Source organism: Leiobunum rupestre, chromosome 4 (genome assembly GCF_980474605.1).
Source record: "Leiobunum rupestre chromosome 4, qqLeiRupe1.1.hap1, whole genome shotgun sequence".
NCBI classification, from domain to species: Eukaryota; Metazoa; Arthropoda; class Arachnida; order Opiliones; family Sclerosomatidae; genus Leiobunum; species Leiobunum rupestre.
The window spans coordinates 17393372-17412915 of NC_143387.1; the positions used below are offsets into that span (position 1 = coordinate 17393372).

At 38.0% G+C, this 19544-nt stretch overlaps 1 protein-coding gene and 1 non-coding gene across 3 annotated transcripts; both read right to left on the reverse strand.

The window, feature by feature from the left end:
* Positions 1-3148: 3148 nt before the first annotated feature.
* On the reverse strand, positions 3149-7910 carry LOC149946520 (uncharacterized). Of its 2 annotated transcripts, none has more exons than XM_090172825.1 (3): positions 7634-7910; positions 6121-6274; positions 3149-5975 (listed from the first exon to the last, which is right to left on the reverse strand). In XM_090172825.1, the coding sequence occupies exon 3, from the start codon at positions 5913-5915 to the stop codon at positions 4596-4598; it is 1320 nt and encodes a 439-aa protein (XP_090028951.1). In that variant the 5' UTR covers positions 5916-5975; positions 6121-6274; positions 7634-7910; the 3' UTR covers positions 3149-4595. The 2 variants fall into 2 exon arrangements, with proteins under 2 accessions (XP_090028951.1, XP_090028952.1); XM_090172826.1 differs by lacking the exon at positions 7634-7910 and adding an exon at positions 7010-7249.
* Positions 7911-17945: 10035 nt separating this feature from the next.
* Positions 17946-18018, reverse strand: TRNAA-AGC (transfer RNA alanine (anticodon AGC)). The gene has a single exon. It is a non-coding gene; the product is annotated as a tRNA-Ala (tRNA).
* Between the last annotated feature and the right edge of the window lie 1526 nt (positions 18019-19544).

A 19544-nucleotide genomic window follows, 5' to 3' on the forward strand; every position in this document is an offset into this window, starting at 1 on the left:
CATTCTCAATGTCAAACATGATCCCAACATCACTCTCTCTTTTATTTTAAAGTTACACATCCAAAACAACGCGCATGATTGGTGGTTAATTATTTGGCGTTGGAGATGGTCTCGGATAAATCGAATGGCGTTGAGAAGGTGACACTGGTCTCATTGGAGATTGCCGATTTACGTTGGTAGCGGCTCTTTGCGCTGTTGTACTCGGACAAAGAGGTTGGTTTTTCGTAGGGACTCTATATTCGAGTGTCACGTGCTTTGGAGGACAGTTTCCAATATCACGTTGCGTAATACAAACGTCGTTATGAGTGTGTACAGTCTGAGTAGCAGAGTGCGACTTTTCAAGTTCTCGTTTTCTCATCTGATTTCTGTGAGGTGTTAACAGTCCCGAATCAGTGTTGATCTCGTACATAACGTTTCCCAATCGCTTGGTGACAGTACCGGGAATCCATGCAAGTCCTTTACCAAAATTTCGGGCAAAGACTGGTTGAGAGACTGTGTAGTCTGATGAGATTTTCTGTTTCATGATCTTTTGTAGTGAAATATTTTGCGATGGGTGAAACAAATCGAGTTTTGATCGTATCGAACGGCTGAACATTCTTTCAGCGAGGGACAGTTCGCCGTTCACTGGAGTTCTCCTATAGTATAAAAGGAACCTCGCAATGCGTGATTTAAGCGTTCCTTCGTTGAATGGATCAAGTCCTTGTGCGACTAAATGAATTTCTGGAGATGAACCACCGGATATTTTCTTGAGGGTTGTTTTCACGGTTCGTACTGAACGCTCCGCTTGGCCGTTCGAGGCTGGGTGATACGGTGATATCGTCTTATGGCTAATGCCGTTCTGGTCCATGAATTTTTTAAATTCGTCGCTTGTGAAATACTTAGCATTATATCACTCACAAGTGTTGGAATTATGCCAAATGTAGATATTTGTTGTTGTAGGCAATTAATAAATGTGGCTGATGTCGTTTTTTTAGTTATGTCCACTTCTATCAACTTGGTGAATGCATCGACCGTGATAAGCAAATATGAATTTTCTATTGGACCGGCAAAATCAATACGGACCCTTTGACAAGGTCCCGTCGGCGGTGGCCATGGTGAGTATTTCCTAGGCGGCATTGGGGCATTTTGACGACAGGTATGACAACATTCAGATACTTCGCTCAAGTCTCGGTCTATCCCAGGCCACCATACTTTGGATCTTATTTTTGTGAATGGGTCAGAGAAGAGCTCCGAGATCGAAAATTCAAAATTACCTCCCCACTGCAAACCCAATTCTTAAGCTAGCAGAATATGGGTTTTTGGCGTGATAACTATTTTTTTATGATTTAAATCAGGAAAGCTGGTTAAATGGTGTAATTATACAAGGTTACAGCTTTTAAAATTAAGATAAATTTTGAAGTGACAATAAATTTTGCATATAGCAATTTATTAAATTTTTTTTTAAATCAAATGTTTCCTTTTAAAAACTAAATTTATCATATTGCTTCATTTATCATTTATATTCTTTAGTTAGAAACTAAATTTATCATATTGCTTCATATATCATTTATATTCTTTAGTTAGAAACTAAATTTATCATATTGCTCCATTTACCATTTATATTCTTTAGTTAGAAACTAAATTTACCACATTGATTTAAAATAGTTTCTTTTTCGAATTCCACGACTACTTCTCCCGTCACTTGCTTTGTCCCAAATAAAATATCTTCAGTCCTTTTTCGTCACTGTGGGCAGATTCTGTGTCGTTGATTAAGGCCGTAAGCTGGTTCTCGTAATCTTTGCAGGTGCTAGGGCTCGTTCCTCACCCCAAGTTTTTGATGGTCCACTTTCGAAGTTTTCTTTTTGTTCTCTGAAACAGTCCTAAGTGTTTAACCGCCTTTATTAATGTTCAGAGAAGCGCCTATTAAGCTATCAGAATTGTTTTCGAACAATTCTTGAATTTTTGCATAGGTAATTTTGCGAAGACAGATAATGAAGAAGTTTTCACCCTATTTCATATGTTGTAAAGTCCAGGGGTGTCAATGCTTGACAAAATATAATACACGTTTTCTTTGCAGAGCTTAATCATGGTTTCACCATATTTCTGAAATCGTTCCAACATGGTTGAAGAAACCCAGGAGGGGAAATAATTTTCGTATCTATAGCAGACTTTTGATGCCAACACCCCACAACTGTGAGGATAAGGGGCTGGAAAAATAGGGGGCCGTATCCTGGTAGAAAACTGTGACGTAATAAAACTAGCTACTCTCGATTGGATATACACCAAATATTTTCAAAAACAACAACGGATTCGGCGTAACGGTTACACTATCAAAATTGTAAATGTAACTAACTTAAATATAACTGAAAATAAATTTACCAAAAAGTCATTTCTCAGGGATAGAGGGCAACCAACACGTGAGCAATATTTTAGCAGGATACCCCTCGTTGAAGTCCCCCCATTGAGGTCCCACCTGTGGGAGGTCGACTTCTCGGATAGGTAGTCAATCGGGGACCTAATTTCACCTCCTGGGTTTCTTCCACCATACTTCCAACAATGCGCATTTGGTTATAATAATTATCACCGATTGAAGAGTATGCCGATGACCATGATGCCCGAGGATGTTCTCAACTTCTCCCTAATAATAAATAAATATATTCTTAGTATAATATGTGACAACGAATCACTTAACCTCCTCGTTGGCCTTAGATTCGGTTGATCATTGTCGTTGCCCCACAACACATTGCTCTGAAATATCGGAAATTTTTTAAAACTGGTTTTCCTTTATTTTTTAAATCTATAAAAGCTAGTTATCAATAAAAATAAATGATGTAAACAACTGCAACGTTACATATGCGAATATGTTTTATTTAGAAGGCCTTTATAAACGTTTTGAGTTTTTAAATAAAGACATCTTTATTGTGACGATACGTCGGGTTTACTTGGTTTAATATACATGTCAATGTTCAAATTTTGTTAAAAGTTCTTGTAACGCGTGTATAAATGTTAAGATTTAGACAAAATTTCTGTAATGTCCGCTATATTATCTAAATAACAGTGACGATACGTCGGGTAGACTAGGTTTAATATATATTTAAATGTTCAGATTTAGTCAGATGTTCTTGTAATGCATGTATCAACGTTCAGATTTAGTAAAACCCTCTGTAATGTGTAACAATATTGAGTTTTGGCCAAATGTTCTTGTAATGTGTGTATAAATGTTCATATTTAGTCAAACGTTTCTGTAATGTGCGATTTATTTTCAAAATAACAGTCAATAGAATAATTATAAATTTGAAAAACCTGGTCCAAAAACTGAATAAAAAAGGCTGGGAAACTGGGAAATGGCCAGTGTTACGTGCAGCATGTAATTTTTATCTATGCACCACTGCTGCCTAGCGAATTTTGTACAGACAAAATGACAGGACTAGATATACAATTTTTTTTAATTAGATGTTGTCATTTAACAAATAGTTGTACAATTGCTGATAAGTATTATGACTTTTTAAAGATAATATAACCTCTAGTTTAACTTTCGCCTTGCCCAAAGGGTTAGAATATTGGCCGCTCCCCGCTATGAGTATGATCTTTGTTAATGTTTTGTGGCGGTGGCAATCCCTAAAATTGTTGGGATCTATCTTAAAGAAACCGTTGGAGGTTTTATTATCTTGAACTAACTAATAGATATAAAGTTTTCGCATAAACTTAACCAAAATACGACTATGAGATAGATAAATATATTAAATTAAACTCAATCTTGGCTTTCCTTGGATACGTATATTACTATTATCACAATCATCTTAAGCTGGTTTTATAATGCGGTATAGAACCACAAGCAATAACGGAAAGCCTGTGAGGGAGGAGACTGGATAGGATTAATTTTTTTTTGGAAAGAAGCAAGCGGTGAAAGTTTTATCCCAATTATGATTTGTCAAAATCTACAGTATTTTTTTAAATACTAGTTTAGTAATTTTTAATGGTTTAAGCAGATTAATCGAAAAGCGATACGGCGATACGAGTTACCGGCTAACGTGTTATATTAGCCTTTCAGTAATTTAGTACCTTAGCGGAAAATGCTTAAAGTTCACTTAGCATCCGGTTTTTCGTCAGCTAGCAGCCGCTTTATGTTTAATAACAACAAAGGTAATCGACAATCTACACCGTTTCTAGCGTTGGCCGCTAGAGGATTTTGAGTTCGTGAAAATATTTATCTGGCCCTAATTCTAGAAACGTGTCGCCATCTGTTTTTAGGTTGTTAAATTAAGAAATAATGCAAAATTTGAATGAATGGAGTAAAAATTCGTCGTCATCCGCTATTGGCCTTCACCTTCGAGGAGAAGGAAGAAGGTGAGGGGACTCCAATGTGGATGGAAAACTCCAACAGGCTTTCTTTTATACTTTATTGTTCCAAGGTTGAAATAAATTCGAAAAAATTTATAAAATAACACACTACGATAAATTTGAAAAAACGACATGTTGAGTTGAATGTATAATTTAATATGTAAAACAATTTTAAATTGTGTAATTAGAAGTGTTTGTGGTGTACGTAATAATTCTTATTTACCCTATTTTGGAGTACCAAGATAAATGTATCGTTTAACTGACTAAGATCATTCTTAAGGCAATATTTCTTCTTCGCTCAGCTGTTCTTCTTCGTAATCGATAGGTTCTTGTTTGATTTGAACCGAAGGAAAGTCGGGTACGATCACCCTAGTGTCCGTAGCAACGTTCTTCAAGGTCCCAACACTGTCACCCACTTCATTGTTTAGTACGACAACAAGCGCAACGGCGGTGGGTGGAACGTTTTTCAAATCACACATTTCACGTTTTATGTCCTTAACAATTACCGGCTGACTACGTGGAACCTTACTTGAACTATAACCTTGAGCGATCGGCTCTTGTTTAATTTTTGGTGTACCGCCGATACCGCGTTCACTAAGCGCTAAATTCAAAACTTGTTGCGAATGAGAAGGCGCCAAGGCAGAGGAGTTCGGGAAATGGGAGGTGGGGAATGCGCTAAGACGCGCTGTGTTGGCCGCTTTTCTAGAGTAGGTTCTGGAGGGAATCTTTTGCAAATTGATGTCCGGGGCATGAGAGAGCTGATGAACCTTCAGCTCCGTGGCGTTCGGAGTGGAAAAGGAACACTCGGAGCACGCGAATTGCACCAGAGTGGTGGTGTCTTTGATCTTCCTGCAGGAGCGAGCTCTGGAGTGCCACGAGACGTGCATCCTCATGTTAGTCTCTTTGGAAGCGACGCCGTTGCAGAGCGAACATTGGAACTTGGCGTTAACGTACTCGCGAGACACGTGGTTAAACACCATCTTCGGTTCGATTTCGAAGTATAGGCTTTTAGATTCTTGGACGCCGTTCGCCGGTCCGGAATTCGTCAGAGAGGAATACGTTCGACGCAATTTAGCTTTGAAATCGTCGTTGACGGCGTCCTTTATCTCGAGAAGTGAGTTCGGTATGGGCGTCGGTGCACCAGAAATGCTCGATTTAATGATGGACCTTTGACCGGAATAGGTTCTACTCGGGATCCACCTGAACTCGATGTCCTCCGTGTGACTCAGCAAATGTGTTTTCAGTTCTTCGCGTTGCTCGAATCGAATTTTGCAGAATTTGCACAAGAAGCCGGGCATGTGGATTTGCTGGTGCTCGAACAACAGGCGGTGACGAGTGAAATGTCTCGGACACGATTTGCAGACGAATCGCTTCGTCGCAACAGTTTTCGGTGGAATTTTAGGACTGGGTTTTCGTTTCACTCGCGACGTCGCCTTCGGTTCGGATTTCGGATTTATTACGAACTTTTTCAGGATATTAGGCTTAGAAAAAGTTCCTTCGCTCGAAGAAGCTGACAGACCGAGCTTTTCACGCAGAGACATGGGTATATCCGTTTCAGTAACATTTGGCGTTGTCCTAATACTTTTCGAATCCATCAGTTATCAAGAGGAAGTGGGATGTATTCCTTTGATATCAACTACATGACCAAATAAGTCCTAAAAAAAATTAAGCGTTTTTCAATACATTATGTAGATCGAAGCGCCACCACGGATAGGTTCACATAATTAACGGAAACTTTAACACAATAGTAACACCTATTTAAAGAGATGCTGATAGTGTCGTTATAAAAAATTATCTTACATAGGTCTGAAGCTGAGTTGAGTCTCCTTATATTTCCTCCATTGTATTAGTACGATTTATTTATGGATCGGCACACTCGACATTCTGAGCAGCTCGTTCGTCGATTTCAGGCCGGGAAATGTAATTCGCCGTGCATTGATACTGCTACTCCAAACTAAATATAAAAAATTAATTATAGGAAACAAATTAATTTATGATACCAATATAATTATTTATTTTCTTATAATAATTATTTATAATTTAAACAGAAATTATATAATATTGTTGAATAAAACAGTGTATTAACAAGTGCGTCTACTAAAAACGTTTTTCAAGCGATCTCAATGGAGGTGGCCTAAATAGATCGGAGCAGATACGACCACTCAAATGTAGTGTTCGGAATTGTTTATTCATTATCCACAAATTTTCCGATTTATTTAAAAAACGTTAGTAAAAAGAATATCATTTTAACTTATTTAATTATGTTTTTTACGCAACCAAGCATTTATTTGAATGAAAGTGGTATTTATTTAAATAATTGTTTTTTTACAATTTTGATTCAACTATTGGTTATTTAAATAAATATTATTTAAATATAGCCGAGCTTATTTTATTCATGGATAAAAATTAATCGAATGCCGAGCACTACTCAAATGGTACATATGCTTGTGATCTTGACCGCTCAAGAGCACACAAATAAATAACCCCTCCTAGGGGACTTTGTCCCCTCGGAGAGGTAAAAAATCAGTATATTTTTTTCGCACTAAGTGTCATATTAGTTCGACTAACGGTCCTTAGATAGCTCGACAAGACTGATATTTTCCTCCTCTACTACTTCCCTCCTACCAAGAGCAGCTATTACTAACGGGTTACACTTTGTTATACGACAGATATACGACGGTGGACTCACCTCAAAAAATGATCCTCTTATTACCATGCTAAATTATATTTTCTTACATACGTTTACCGTTACTTCAGGCGGTTCGATAAAAAAAATTCTAGAGGTTTAGTTAAGTCTTCCTATTAAGAAAAATTATACACCACGAGCCCCACTGAATTGCAGTTGAAGGAACATAAGAAAATTCGAGGTATCCGTCTTTATGGATAATTTAGCAACTAATATTATTCTCTGTCTGACCGTCCTGTAAATCCTTTTAAATTTTAAGTCCAAATAATATTGCTTTAGAAATAATATGCACTTCAGTTGCTTTAAAAGGTGTCTGAAATATCAATAAATACATTTAAAATTTAAAAAATCAGCTCTTTCAAGCCCATTTAAACACAAAAAAAACAAACAATTTCAGTCCATTCCAGTTGGGAAATTAAGCGCATTCAATACGATATTACAGGCCTTGTATTTAAAAGTGGGAAAAATCGCACAATTCGGTCGATTATTAATATAAACAAGAAATTTGAGTGTAAAACGAAACATATTACCTAGCCTAAAGACACTTAAGTAATTAATTTATTATTATTGCAATGATTGAGTAGAGTAAGCTAAGCACTCTAAATACCAGTAGTCCAGTACACTCACTGTAACGACTGTTAAAGTGTAGCGCCACAACAGGTTCATTCGTAACCGATGTTTGAGAGATCAGACTACACTAAAAATAATAACTGAGATATACCAATTTAACTTATTAAAATGGTTACCATTATTCTTAATTTTTAATTGAAACGTTATTTGATTTGAAGCTTTCGAACGAATAATCTACCGTTCTTTCACTGTTGAAAACCAAAATTCTCAATAATTGGATATTACAGAACTCGCGAAGTAACAAATATATACATTCGACACGCAGCTCAAACCACGGCCAACTTTGATGACACGCTGTACCCGCTAGCGGGCAACCCATTCGCCTTAATTCCTTTGGCAAGGAGGATAGGAAGGGAGGCGAAGTAGGAGGGATGAACGCGCCCGCATCCTTGTAAGAAGTTTAGCGCGCGCTCAGCGGGAAAATTTCTGAAAAATGGCGGCAAGATGGTGGCCGCTACGCTACGTGCTGCCCTCTAGTAAAATAGGAAGCTCATTAACAAAAAAAAAATATTTTAACCAGCTGATAGTACAAGGGCAAGTCCCACCACGCTTGCTGAAAACAAACAGTCGAAAACTGAAACAGCAAAGAATCTGTAAGTTTCAAACAATTAAAAGAAGAGAGTTGTTTTTAATTCATTTTAATCATTTTAGGTAAAGGATTTTGTAACTCGTTCATCAAAAACATGAGAATATCTTGTGCATTTAAGTGTTGTAAAAATTGTATAATAGGTAAAAATGATCCTCAAGGAAAAGGCATATCTTTTTCCCCTCTTCCGCAACCTTCGAAGAAAATTGATAAATGAAAAAGATGGGTTGCCGCAGTGAATAGACCAGACTTGACCATCGATAATGTGACATACCATCATTACGTTTGCGCAGTGCATTTTCCGGGAGGAGACAAACCAACATTAGAATATCCGGATCCTCTTTCTGTAGTTTCAAATAAAGCAGATTCAAACATAACTATACCTAAGGAGGGCCCAACATTAACCGATACAGAACACCAAGAATTAATACAAGTATGCCTGTATTTGAATTAATTCCGTAATATCTTGAAAACCTAATAATTGTTACAATTCAATTATAGGAAATACCGGTTGTAGATAACAACCAAACAACGCCAAATTATGAAGACCAAACAGCTGAAATTGAAGGTACTATTTCGTCAAATCAATCACAATTAGCGTTATTAATATCCGAGCCATTGTCAAATCTTGAACATTTATGGAGGTCCTTTTTTTCGTATCAAGTTCACACTTCTACACCATTGCTTCGGTCAATTGAATTGACAGAAACTAGTTTTATCACGGTACACGTGCTATCATCATTTGAAGTTAAAATGTTACCTTGCAACACAGAGTTAGAATTTCCTCCCAAAACTAACTTGTCTCTTCAAACTAAAACCCAGTCGTTGAATGATCTACTTAATTTATTTCAAAATTTGGACTCGTTGATTCTTTGCGAAGGGATAGACTCCTCTGATGTGACAAGCCAATTCCATACTCCCTCAAAGTCTGTTTATTTTTGCAAAGATAGTCAGTGCTTGAGATCAACAAAATGCACGTTTCTTTTTGAAAGTAAGCGCACGAAGAAGTGTCTAAATTGCAGAACAGCGAAAATAATTATAAACAGAAACCCGATAGCAAAAAAAATCACCGCTGGATGACGAAAGATGAGATCAAAAACAAACTAAAAATATTAAACCGAAAATGGAACTACTGGTAGCAAGAATTAAACGACTTCAGGATATAATTAAAAGTACAATAAAAAAAGATGGAATAATATTTGATAGTGAAGATTGTGAAGACCTTAGAAAAGAATCCTTTTGAACACGTAGATTTATTTAAGAAGATACTCTTAAAGGAACAACTTAAAGTTTTAAATTCCAAAAACAAGACCCGGCCGAGAAAATGGCACCCATCAATAATAAAATGGTGCCTCTACCAAAAGGCAAAGTCATCCAGCGACTACGAATCCTTGAGAGTAGTTCTTCGTCTTCCTTCCAAAAGAACTCTTGAGATCTATTCACAAGATCTAACAAGTTATAATGGATTCCACGATTCAACGTTAGGGGAAATGATAAAAAAAGAGAAAGAGAAGGCCAAGATACCAATGACTATTATTCAATAATCCAAGATGAAATGACAATAAAACAAGACTTGATTCTCAACACGAAAACTGGTGAATTGGTAAATAAATATCGGAACGGTGTTCATGAACTTGAAAATAACATTCAAGGAACCAAAGACAAAATTGAAAATAAGATTCCTTTGGCTACACACGTTTTACAGCTTAATATGGTTCGGGGCTTAACGTCGAACTTTAAATACGCTTATGCATTTTTTCCATGCAAAAATTTAAAAAGCGATGATCTATATTCCATCATGTGGGAAGCAATATCCAATCTTCAAGCTGCAAATTTCAAAATTCTAGTAAATTAATAATAAAAAAACACCAGTATAATTTCGCTGTGATTGACGTTTTATTTTTGCATATGAATGATCCAATTGTATATCTGCATTTAAGTAAATTTTAAAGAATCAATTGTTAATTGTTTCAAATTGTCTTAACTTACTATTTTTTATTCTATCGTTTTCCATTTCCATACTCGTTTGCTGCAAGTTTGTTGTTACTGTTTTTGATTTCAAATCTGACGTCCTTTTTTTTAAATTAAGAAAAATGAGCTTCCTATTTTACTAGAGGGCAGCACGTAGCGTAGCGGCCAAAATCTGGCCGCCATTTTCCCGAAATTTTCCCGCCGAGCGCACGCTAAACTTCCTATCCTCCTTGCCGCTAGCGAGGTAAGTCGTCTCTTGAATAAGTTTTCATAATTTTTTTAATTTATATTTAAACCAAGCGAAACAAAAATTCAAGATGTGGCTATATCAATGTATAGCCACCTCTTGAATTTTAATTTAAATTTCATATATCTATGTTCAACATAGATATATGAAATTGAATAGATATATTTTGCTGGATACGGGCCAGTAGGAAGAACACGTAAGAGACAGCTAGCATAAGACCGATATTTTATGGATGCGTTACGTAATAGTGCCATCTATCGGTGATAAAAATTAGTATTTGGAAAAAAGAACTTGTTAGACTAGGTCTAACCATGGGCCAAATAATGATAAATCCAGGACATGCCTCTGGTACCTTCATACCTACTAAATCGGTCGTCCACCAAAAGTAACGGGCGGCCATTTTAGTAGGCGGGGAAAAGGTGCAAATAAAAAAAATTGGGAGCAAACTCAAGCAGAAATTTCCGGTTTCCCGAACGTCATCTTGTGTTGACTAAGTCGAAATTCGGAAATAAGTGGCGGTTGTAATTCGAAAATCCTGCCATATTGGCCCCTCATTTTTAGATTAATGTTAACGATTCTAGGAAAGTATATGTTTAATATTATTTAATTATATATATTATACTAATTATGAACCTAGTACGTAAGAAAAAAGTACTTACATTAATAACCACACTAGATATGATAACTGTGAATAAATATTCCAGGATATTTACTACGACGACCACGTGTATTATTTTTGAAAACTGCCCCTAAAACATTTGCCCCCAAAATGACGTAGGTCCGCGATCGCGCATTTTTCCCAATAGGGGGCAATAGTGATCTGGTGTTAGCGCTATTGGACGGGTTTTTCGCATAGAGTCATGTCCTGGATTTATCATTATTTGGCCCATGGTCTAACTCTGGAAAACTATCAAAGCCTTGTACATACAACTAACTTTTAAAATAAAATCCACTATTGTGCAGTTTGAAAGATTTAATTGGCGCGCAAATTAAATATTTCAAACTAGCAGGAAACGTTGCTCGGCTCGGCGGCTCCAACCCTTTATAAATATTACGAACTTACCGAGACCAGGGGGCGTAGCTCAGATGTTAGAGCGCTCGCTTAGCATGCGAGTGGTACCGGGATCGATGCCCGGCGGCTCCAACCCGTTATAAATATTACGAACGGCCACCGCAGTGGTTGATTCTTTAAAACTTACCGAGACCAGGGGGCGTAGCTCAGATGGTAGAGTGCTCCCTTAGCATGCCTGAGGTACCTTGATCGATTTTTACCCCCTGACCGTTCTATTAGATCTGGGTAGGCCTACCATTTGCCAATTGTTACTATTATTTTACTACTACTGCGAATCTACTATAACAATGTATACGCATAAAAAAATAGGAAAACCTAGGGTTGATGATAAGTAACAGAAACATTTAATGAAACAATAAGTTTGTAGTAAGTGCAGTAGCAGGGCCGGCTCAAGAAATATTTTTCACCCGGGCAAGGGGGAATTTTGGCGCCCCTCTTATTTTGAGACTAAATTAAACTACCCCCCAACCGTAAAAAACATTACCATGTTCATGTTATAAATTTACCGTTTTCCTAACAATAAATAATCCCTTTAATCACTTTCTAAATACTTTGTGTAAACATATTGAATACCTTCTTTATGGTACAGGGTCATTTTACATGGAGCTTGAAACACTAGGTAAGATGGCAAGACTAGTATACCTTAACTACATTAATTATAATGTCCATACTGAATAGTATCACGGTTAATATGTGAAATAAAAGAATTAAGTTTACGAAGAACCCGTGAGTTGAAGATAAAATAATCCCTGGATATTTTTATTTTTAACTCACGGGTTGTTCTTAGTAAACTTAATTCTTTTATTCATTACATTAATTGCTTTAACAACTTAATTAAGAAACTTTTTGTGGGATTTTTTAAAGCCTACACTTATGAACTTTTTAAAGCTGTCGCTTGCTTTTCTGCTTTAACGGCTTCTCTTAATTTACTTTTTTTATACAAAGAACCAGAATGCTTCTATTTCTCGGACATCTTAATTCAATTCAACGTGACTCTTATTAATATCTATCTAACAAAAACTATTTAATTGAAACTAACAATTATGACTTTCTGCGCGTGCGCGTAAAATAGAAGAGACTAACTGTAACCACGGACACACGCCGATTAAATCGTACCGATAGACTGCTTAAGAACTAGCCATCGAAAACGATTTAAATGCATTTTAGAATATTAAATGCAGGTTCATAATAGTCTAAGAAACAAATTGAATTCTTGAAAATGGCCTGCTAGTTTATTTATCATAAAGCTGGATAAATGACAACGGAATAGCAAGCAAGTACATAGAAGTACTGTATTACTTTGGGCTTCCTTCTATTCTTGTGGCCCAAAATTGGTTAGAGTGTGCAATAACTGGTGGGTTTACCGGGGAGTAGGGGTCCGGCTCTTGTAACCCATAAGGGTGGTGGCGCACTGGGAGATGTTAGCTCTGATCAAATGGTCCTATCTCCACCTCCGACTTCGGCCAGGTTTGGCTGGAATCTGAGCTTCGACTCAGGCTAACGGAGAGGGTCCATGTAAACTAGCCGCCTCGGCGGATTGGGTAGCCTGCTGTGGGGCGGCGGGCCTCCGTGTAAGGGCACGTTGGTCCTGTTTCCCGGCCTTTTGGAGTCACACCGCGATCTCCGTGGCCAGCTGTGCCGGGTTATGTGGACCGCTGTGCCCCGTCGTTCCCCTTCAGGAGCTCTCTACAAAGGGTTTGACTCTTTACCTACGTAGGTCGGGTGTCGGAAGGAGTTGCTATAGCATCCACTCTTACTCGCACGGCTGTGTGCGAAGTGAGAATTGGTCCACCCATTGCTGCACCTTCTGCTGGGTTGAGTGGCTTGCGTCAAAGGTCCGACCATCAGTAGTAGGGTACTACTACCCGAGGGGCTATCGACTTCCCGTAATCGGTGTACACCCTAACTGTAATGATTACGTATTCTTCTGTAATCTTTTGTACTCATTTGTAATCCCGTTATCATTTGTAATCTTCGTACTCATCTGTAATCACCGAAATCATTATGAAATAACGCGTACTCATCTGTAATCACGTGTAATCATTTTTAAAGTGCGTAATCATCTGTAATCACGCTTATTCATTGGAATTATCCCGTACTCAATTACTCATCTGTAACAATTTTAATGTTTTGGGTTGCCTGTGTACTCATCGTAATCATTATGTTCTCACCAAAATCATTCTGTACTCATCGTAATCATCTGAACTCATTAATGATTACGAAAACGGTGTACAGGCAAATTCTTACTGGCTAGCCCCACGCTACTACCCATGCTGGATTTGTCACCTGTCCGGGCTTGGGGACGCTGGCGTAGGTCACTATGATGATAGGCCTCCGGTGGTATAGCCCCTGTTGCTAGGTACACCGGGTTAAAAATTCTGACACACTTCTATTCTTGTAGTATCGCCCAACCACTTTTTCTTTTTCATATTATATACCCTGGTTTATAATGAAAATACCATTAAAATGCTTTATCCGTCAGAACTACATGTATGCACCGTAATTTTATGGTTTATTTACTATTTTAAAATAAATAGTCGCAAAAAAAACGATCATCGACTATGTTGGACATTTTGGTATTAGTCCTTTAAATAAAAGATCATTCATAGCCGATTATACAGTTTGTGTGGACGCGAATGGACACATAACTGGTTTGGCAGTGGTTTCTCTTTATACTGCCAAAGCTGAGAATTTTCTATGCATAGATCAGCATTTTTCAACAGGGGGGCAAGACAGTCAGAGAGGGGTTTATTTAAGCGCCTATTAGCTAAAGAATTTTCAAATTATGTTATGCTTTCATTACAAATTTTATAAACAAATCCAATTCTTGGTAAATGAAAAAGGCGCACAACTCAATTTTGGCGCCCCTCTCAAAACGGCGCCCCGGGCAGTTGCCCGGGTTGCCCGGCCCTTAAGCCGCCCCTGTGCAGTAGAGCTTAAGCATAAAGGTATTAAACTTGAATAAACCTACTAATTATTTCCCATTTGAAGCAGAATTGACCGGTGTTTTGGGGATGGTTAGCCTTTCATGGGTGTTTGTAGGCCTAGCCAATGATCGCCACTGCAGAGGTAAAGGATTCTCACCTAATAATTGTAATACATTATAAGCTTGTAAATGTTATAACACTATATTATTTCTTTAGAAACTATTTGATTGATTACTTTCCTAGAATTGTGGATATATGTGTAGTGTTTTAAATATCAATATTATATTTTAAATATACCACGCACATTATCCGGTTTGCGATACCCGCGCCATCTAGATTAAGTACAAAAGATTTGTTTTACATATTTCTAGTGACGAATCCCCGATGGCGAGAGCCCCAAGTCCATGTTTTGTATTTTCAAGTTTTATATTAAACGTTAGTTATTAATTCCTCACACTGAGCCGTAAATCATCCCATACAACTCTACACTATGCTATTTCAGATATCTATGGGCTATAAACGCTTTGCGATTGCACAACATCTTAAATACTAACAAACGCTGTATATAGGCTTCGTGCGTATAGTTTAAATTTTGGTGTTCTACAAAAGTAACAATGGTTGAGACGACCAACACAAATGCATGACTTTTATAACGCAAGTAACTCGGTCTAGCTCTTTGATCAAATCGAGAACAGGAAAATTACTGGTATCCCTAATTGTCGGCGATTTCACGAATAAAAAATTATTTTTCATATCTTTGTGGTTTCCCAAGAATTACCCATTAAAGATTTTCGTCATAAAACATTATCAATGCAACCTAGAAATACGATTAAATATTAAACTCAATTTTCTATCTCCCACTTAAATGGAGTGTTTTACATATTTTCATTATATTCTCAGTGCATATATTTTCCATTACCTCTTTATCTCAATTATTCTCATTAATGTTGATTCAAGTGTATTTGTATGTTGAAAATGTGTATTTATTTTGTGTCAATGCTATTACCCTTGTGTTTATATTTCTTTGTATTGCGTATTATTAAAATTTTACAGATCGGCTCCCCTTTTAAGGAAAGGTCCAAAGCTCATTTAAATGTGATACAATTAAAATGGCCACCTTTTTTGAATGAACTACTTCTGATAATCTGATCAATTTTATATTTTTTATCCCTAATATGCCCTTCAAACCAATTCTAAAGTTAACGTTAATTAAAGCTATTAAATAGACATGGAATTTACATTAAATATCCAAGTTAAGTATTTATCCAGCTAAGGCTTAGGTGAAGAGACCCTTCCCATTGTCTATTCTTTTCACACCTACCCCGAACCCAAGGGCACTAGTGAAAGAAGTCGGGAACAAGTCGGCCCAGTCGAAATATTAGTTCCACATCTGTTAAATGTATGGGCCCCCAAAGGGCTCCAATGGGCATCGCTATCGAGATAATTTTACACCTCATAAATCTACGTATCATTTACAAATATGGTCTCAGCGGTTTCCCAGAAATGAATTCCCTAAATTTAAGTGCCCCGAGGGCCCCAATTGGTATCGCAATCGAGATAAAATATAATCACACATAAATGGACGTATCGTGGAACTCACAATGTCAGTGGTTGCCGAGAAATCAACGGCCCAAAGTTACGGGCCCTGAGGGCCCAAACGGGTAACACGCTTGAAATAGTTTTTCATACCCCATGCATGGACTAATAGTTCATATTTGTCGCCTCAGTGGTCACTGAGAAATCAAGGGCCCCAAGTTACGGAACCCTGAGGGCCCCAATCGGTATTGTGATAGAACCGTTTATAGTTGTTATTATTTTTATTTATAATATAAAATGATATCATTATTATTATATTTATTTATAATATAAAATTATATCATTATTATTATATTTATTTATAATATAAAATTATATCATTATTATTATATTTATTTATAATATAAAATGATATCATTATTATTATATTTATTTATAATATAAAATGATATCATTATTATTATATTTATTTATAATATAAAATGATATCATTATTATTATATTTATTTATAATATAAAATGATATCATTATTATTATATTTATTTATAATATAAAATGATATCATTATTATTATATTTATTTATAATATAAAATGATATAATTATTATTATATTTATTTATAATATAAAATGATATCATTATTATTATATTTATTTATAATATAAAATGATATCATTATTATTATATTTATTTATAATATAAAATGATATCATTATTATTATATTTATACCTCTCGCATGCTAAGGGAGCGCTCTACCATCTGAGCTACGCCCCCTGGTTTCGTTAAATTTTAAGGAATAAACACCGCGCTGGCCGTTCGTAATATTTATAAAAGGTAGGAGCCGCGGGGCATCGATCCCGGTACCTCTCGCTTGCTAAGCGAAAGCTCTACCATCGGAGCTACGCCCCCTGTTCTCGGTAAGTTTTAAAAATCAACCACCATACTGACCGTTCGTAATATTTATAAAGGGTTGTAGCCGCCGGGCATCGATCCCGGTACCTCTCGCATGCTATGTGAATGCCCTTCCATCGGAGCTTCGCCCCCTGGTCTACGAAAGTTTAAAAAATCAACCACCGCGCTGACCGTTCGTTATATTTATATAGGGTTGGAGCCGGCGGGCATCGATCCGGTACCTCTCGAATGTTAAGCGAAAGCTCTACCATCTGAGCTACGGCCCCTGCTCTAGTTAAGTTTTAAAGAATCAACCACCGCGCCGGCCATTCGTAATATTTATAAAGGCTTGGAGCCGCCGGGTATCGATCCCGGTACCTCTCGCATGCTAAGCGAAAGCTCTACCATCTGAGCTTCGCCCCCTGGTCTCGATAAGTTTAAAAAAATCAACCACCATCTGAGCTACGCCCCCTGGTTTCGTTAAATTTTAAGGAATAAACACCGCGCTTGCCGTTCGTAATATTTATAAAAGGTTGAAGCCGCCGGGCATCGATCCCGGTACCTCTCGAATGTTAAGCGAAAGCTCTACCATCTGAGCTACGGCCCCTGCTCTAGTTAAGTTGTAAAGAATCCACCACCGCGCCGGCCATTCGTAATATTTATAAATGCTTGGAGCCGCCGGGTATCGATCCCGGTACCTCTCGCTTGCTAAGCGAAAGCTCTACCATCTGAGCTTCGCCCCCTGGTCGCAATAAGTTTAAAAAAATCAACCACCACACTGACCGTTCGTAATATTTATAAAGGGTTGTAGCCGCCGGGCATCGATCCCGGTACCTCTCGCATGCTATGTGAATGCCCTTCAATCGGAGCTTCGCCCCCTGGTCTAGGAAAGTTTAAAAAAATCAACCACCGCGCGGACCGTTCGTTATATTTATATAGGGTTGGAGCAGCTGGGCATCGATCCCAGTACCTCTCGCATGCTAAGGGAGTGCTCTACCATCTGAGCTACGCCCCCTGGTTTCGTTAAACTTTAAGGAATATACACCGCGCTGGCCGTTCGTAATATTTATAAAGGGTTGGAGCCGCCGGGCATCGATCCCGGTACCTCTCGCTTGCTAAGCGAAAGCTCTACCATCTGAGCTACGGCCCCTGCTCTAGTTAAGTTTTAAAGAATCAACCACCGCGCCGGCCCTTCGAAATATTTATAAAGGCTCGGAGCCGCCGGGCATCGATCCCGGTACCTCTCGCATGCTACGTGAATGCCCCTTTTTTTTTTTTTTTTTTTTTTCCTAACCGGTTGAAAACTTCTCCATAAAACTGGTTTGTAGAAAGATTTTCCGTGGGGTCCGTCCGGGATTTGAACCCGGGACCTCTCGCACCCGAAGCGATTATTTTTTATTTATTTTTTTTTAATTATATCATTAAAAAAATACACGACGCGTGTATGGTACAAAAAGCGAAATGCAACAAGATAATAGAACAAGAAAAAAATACGAAGTAACATTTGAAAAATCGGTCGCGAAAATGAACAGCGATAAAGAAAGAAAAACGATTAGATAATATTGATTAAACAATTGTGAGAAATAAAAAAATTAAGCAACGTATCAAACACTATTAGGCAGTACATGTTGTAGAAAGAATTCATGAACAAAAATAGGCTAAATTAGATAATAAACAGCATTAAAGACGATTAAGAAGAAATAAATTAACGAAAAAAAAACTCCTTATTGAAAATGAGAAGCAAAGGCTTAGAACCGACAGAACACAGAAAAGGCCGCAAAACATTAAGAAAATCCATCACCATTAATTTGTAACTTATACGTTGAAACCGTAATCATCCGGGATCACAAAGTCCTTATACAGAGGACTGGTAACAGGCTGACCCTGATACCGACACACCCGAGCAAAATATTCGTTCTCTGAAGATGGCGGCCAAGCAACCTCCTTAGGCCACCACTCAGGCCGGCGATGACCCTTGAAAGGGAGCAGACGCATAGCAACGGGAACCCTTTGAACTTTCGTAGCAGAGCCAGAAGAAGAAGACAGCTTCTTACCGACATCGCCATCGCTTGACGACAGCGAATGCTTAGCACTCCGACGCGGATCAGACTTGACACCGGCATCGACGATGGAAGATTCACCACTACCGGCCCGGACCGGAGAACCTTGAGGAATAGCGACTGAGGCAGGATCGACGACCATCGCTTCACCGTCACCACCACCGCCCGACGCCGCTTCTAAATCGCGGGATGCCATCCGGGGCCATAGAGGACACTCCCGAACAACATGTCCCTGCTTCTGGCACTTAAAGCACTTGAAATCAGGACAATGGCGATAAATATGGTCAGGAGAATAACACTTATTACAAATTTTCAACTGAGAATCATGTCGGACAGCGTAAAACTTCTCTCGACCAACAGCATCGGCAACTCGTAAGCGATATGGTAATGATGACAGACTCTCAGGTAAGGTAACACGAACGGTACGAAGTCCGCAATAGAATGATGCCTTTTTATGCCAAACAAGCGGACCCTTGATTTCACAGCCAAGCGACGTTAATTTGGATAAAACGGCTTCATCAGTCACAAACTCAGGTAAGTCTGAAAAGGCGACAGTCACAGTCTTCGCAGAAACGCTTGAAATTTCATATATCTCACCATCAATATCCAAGCCCGA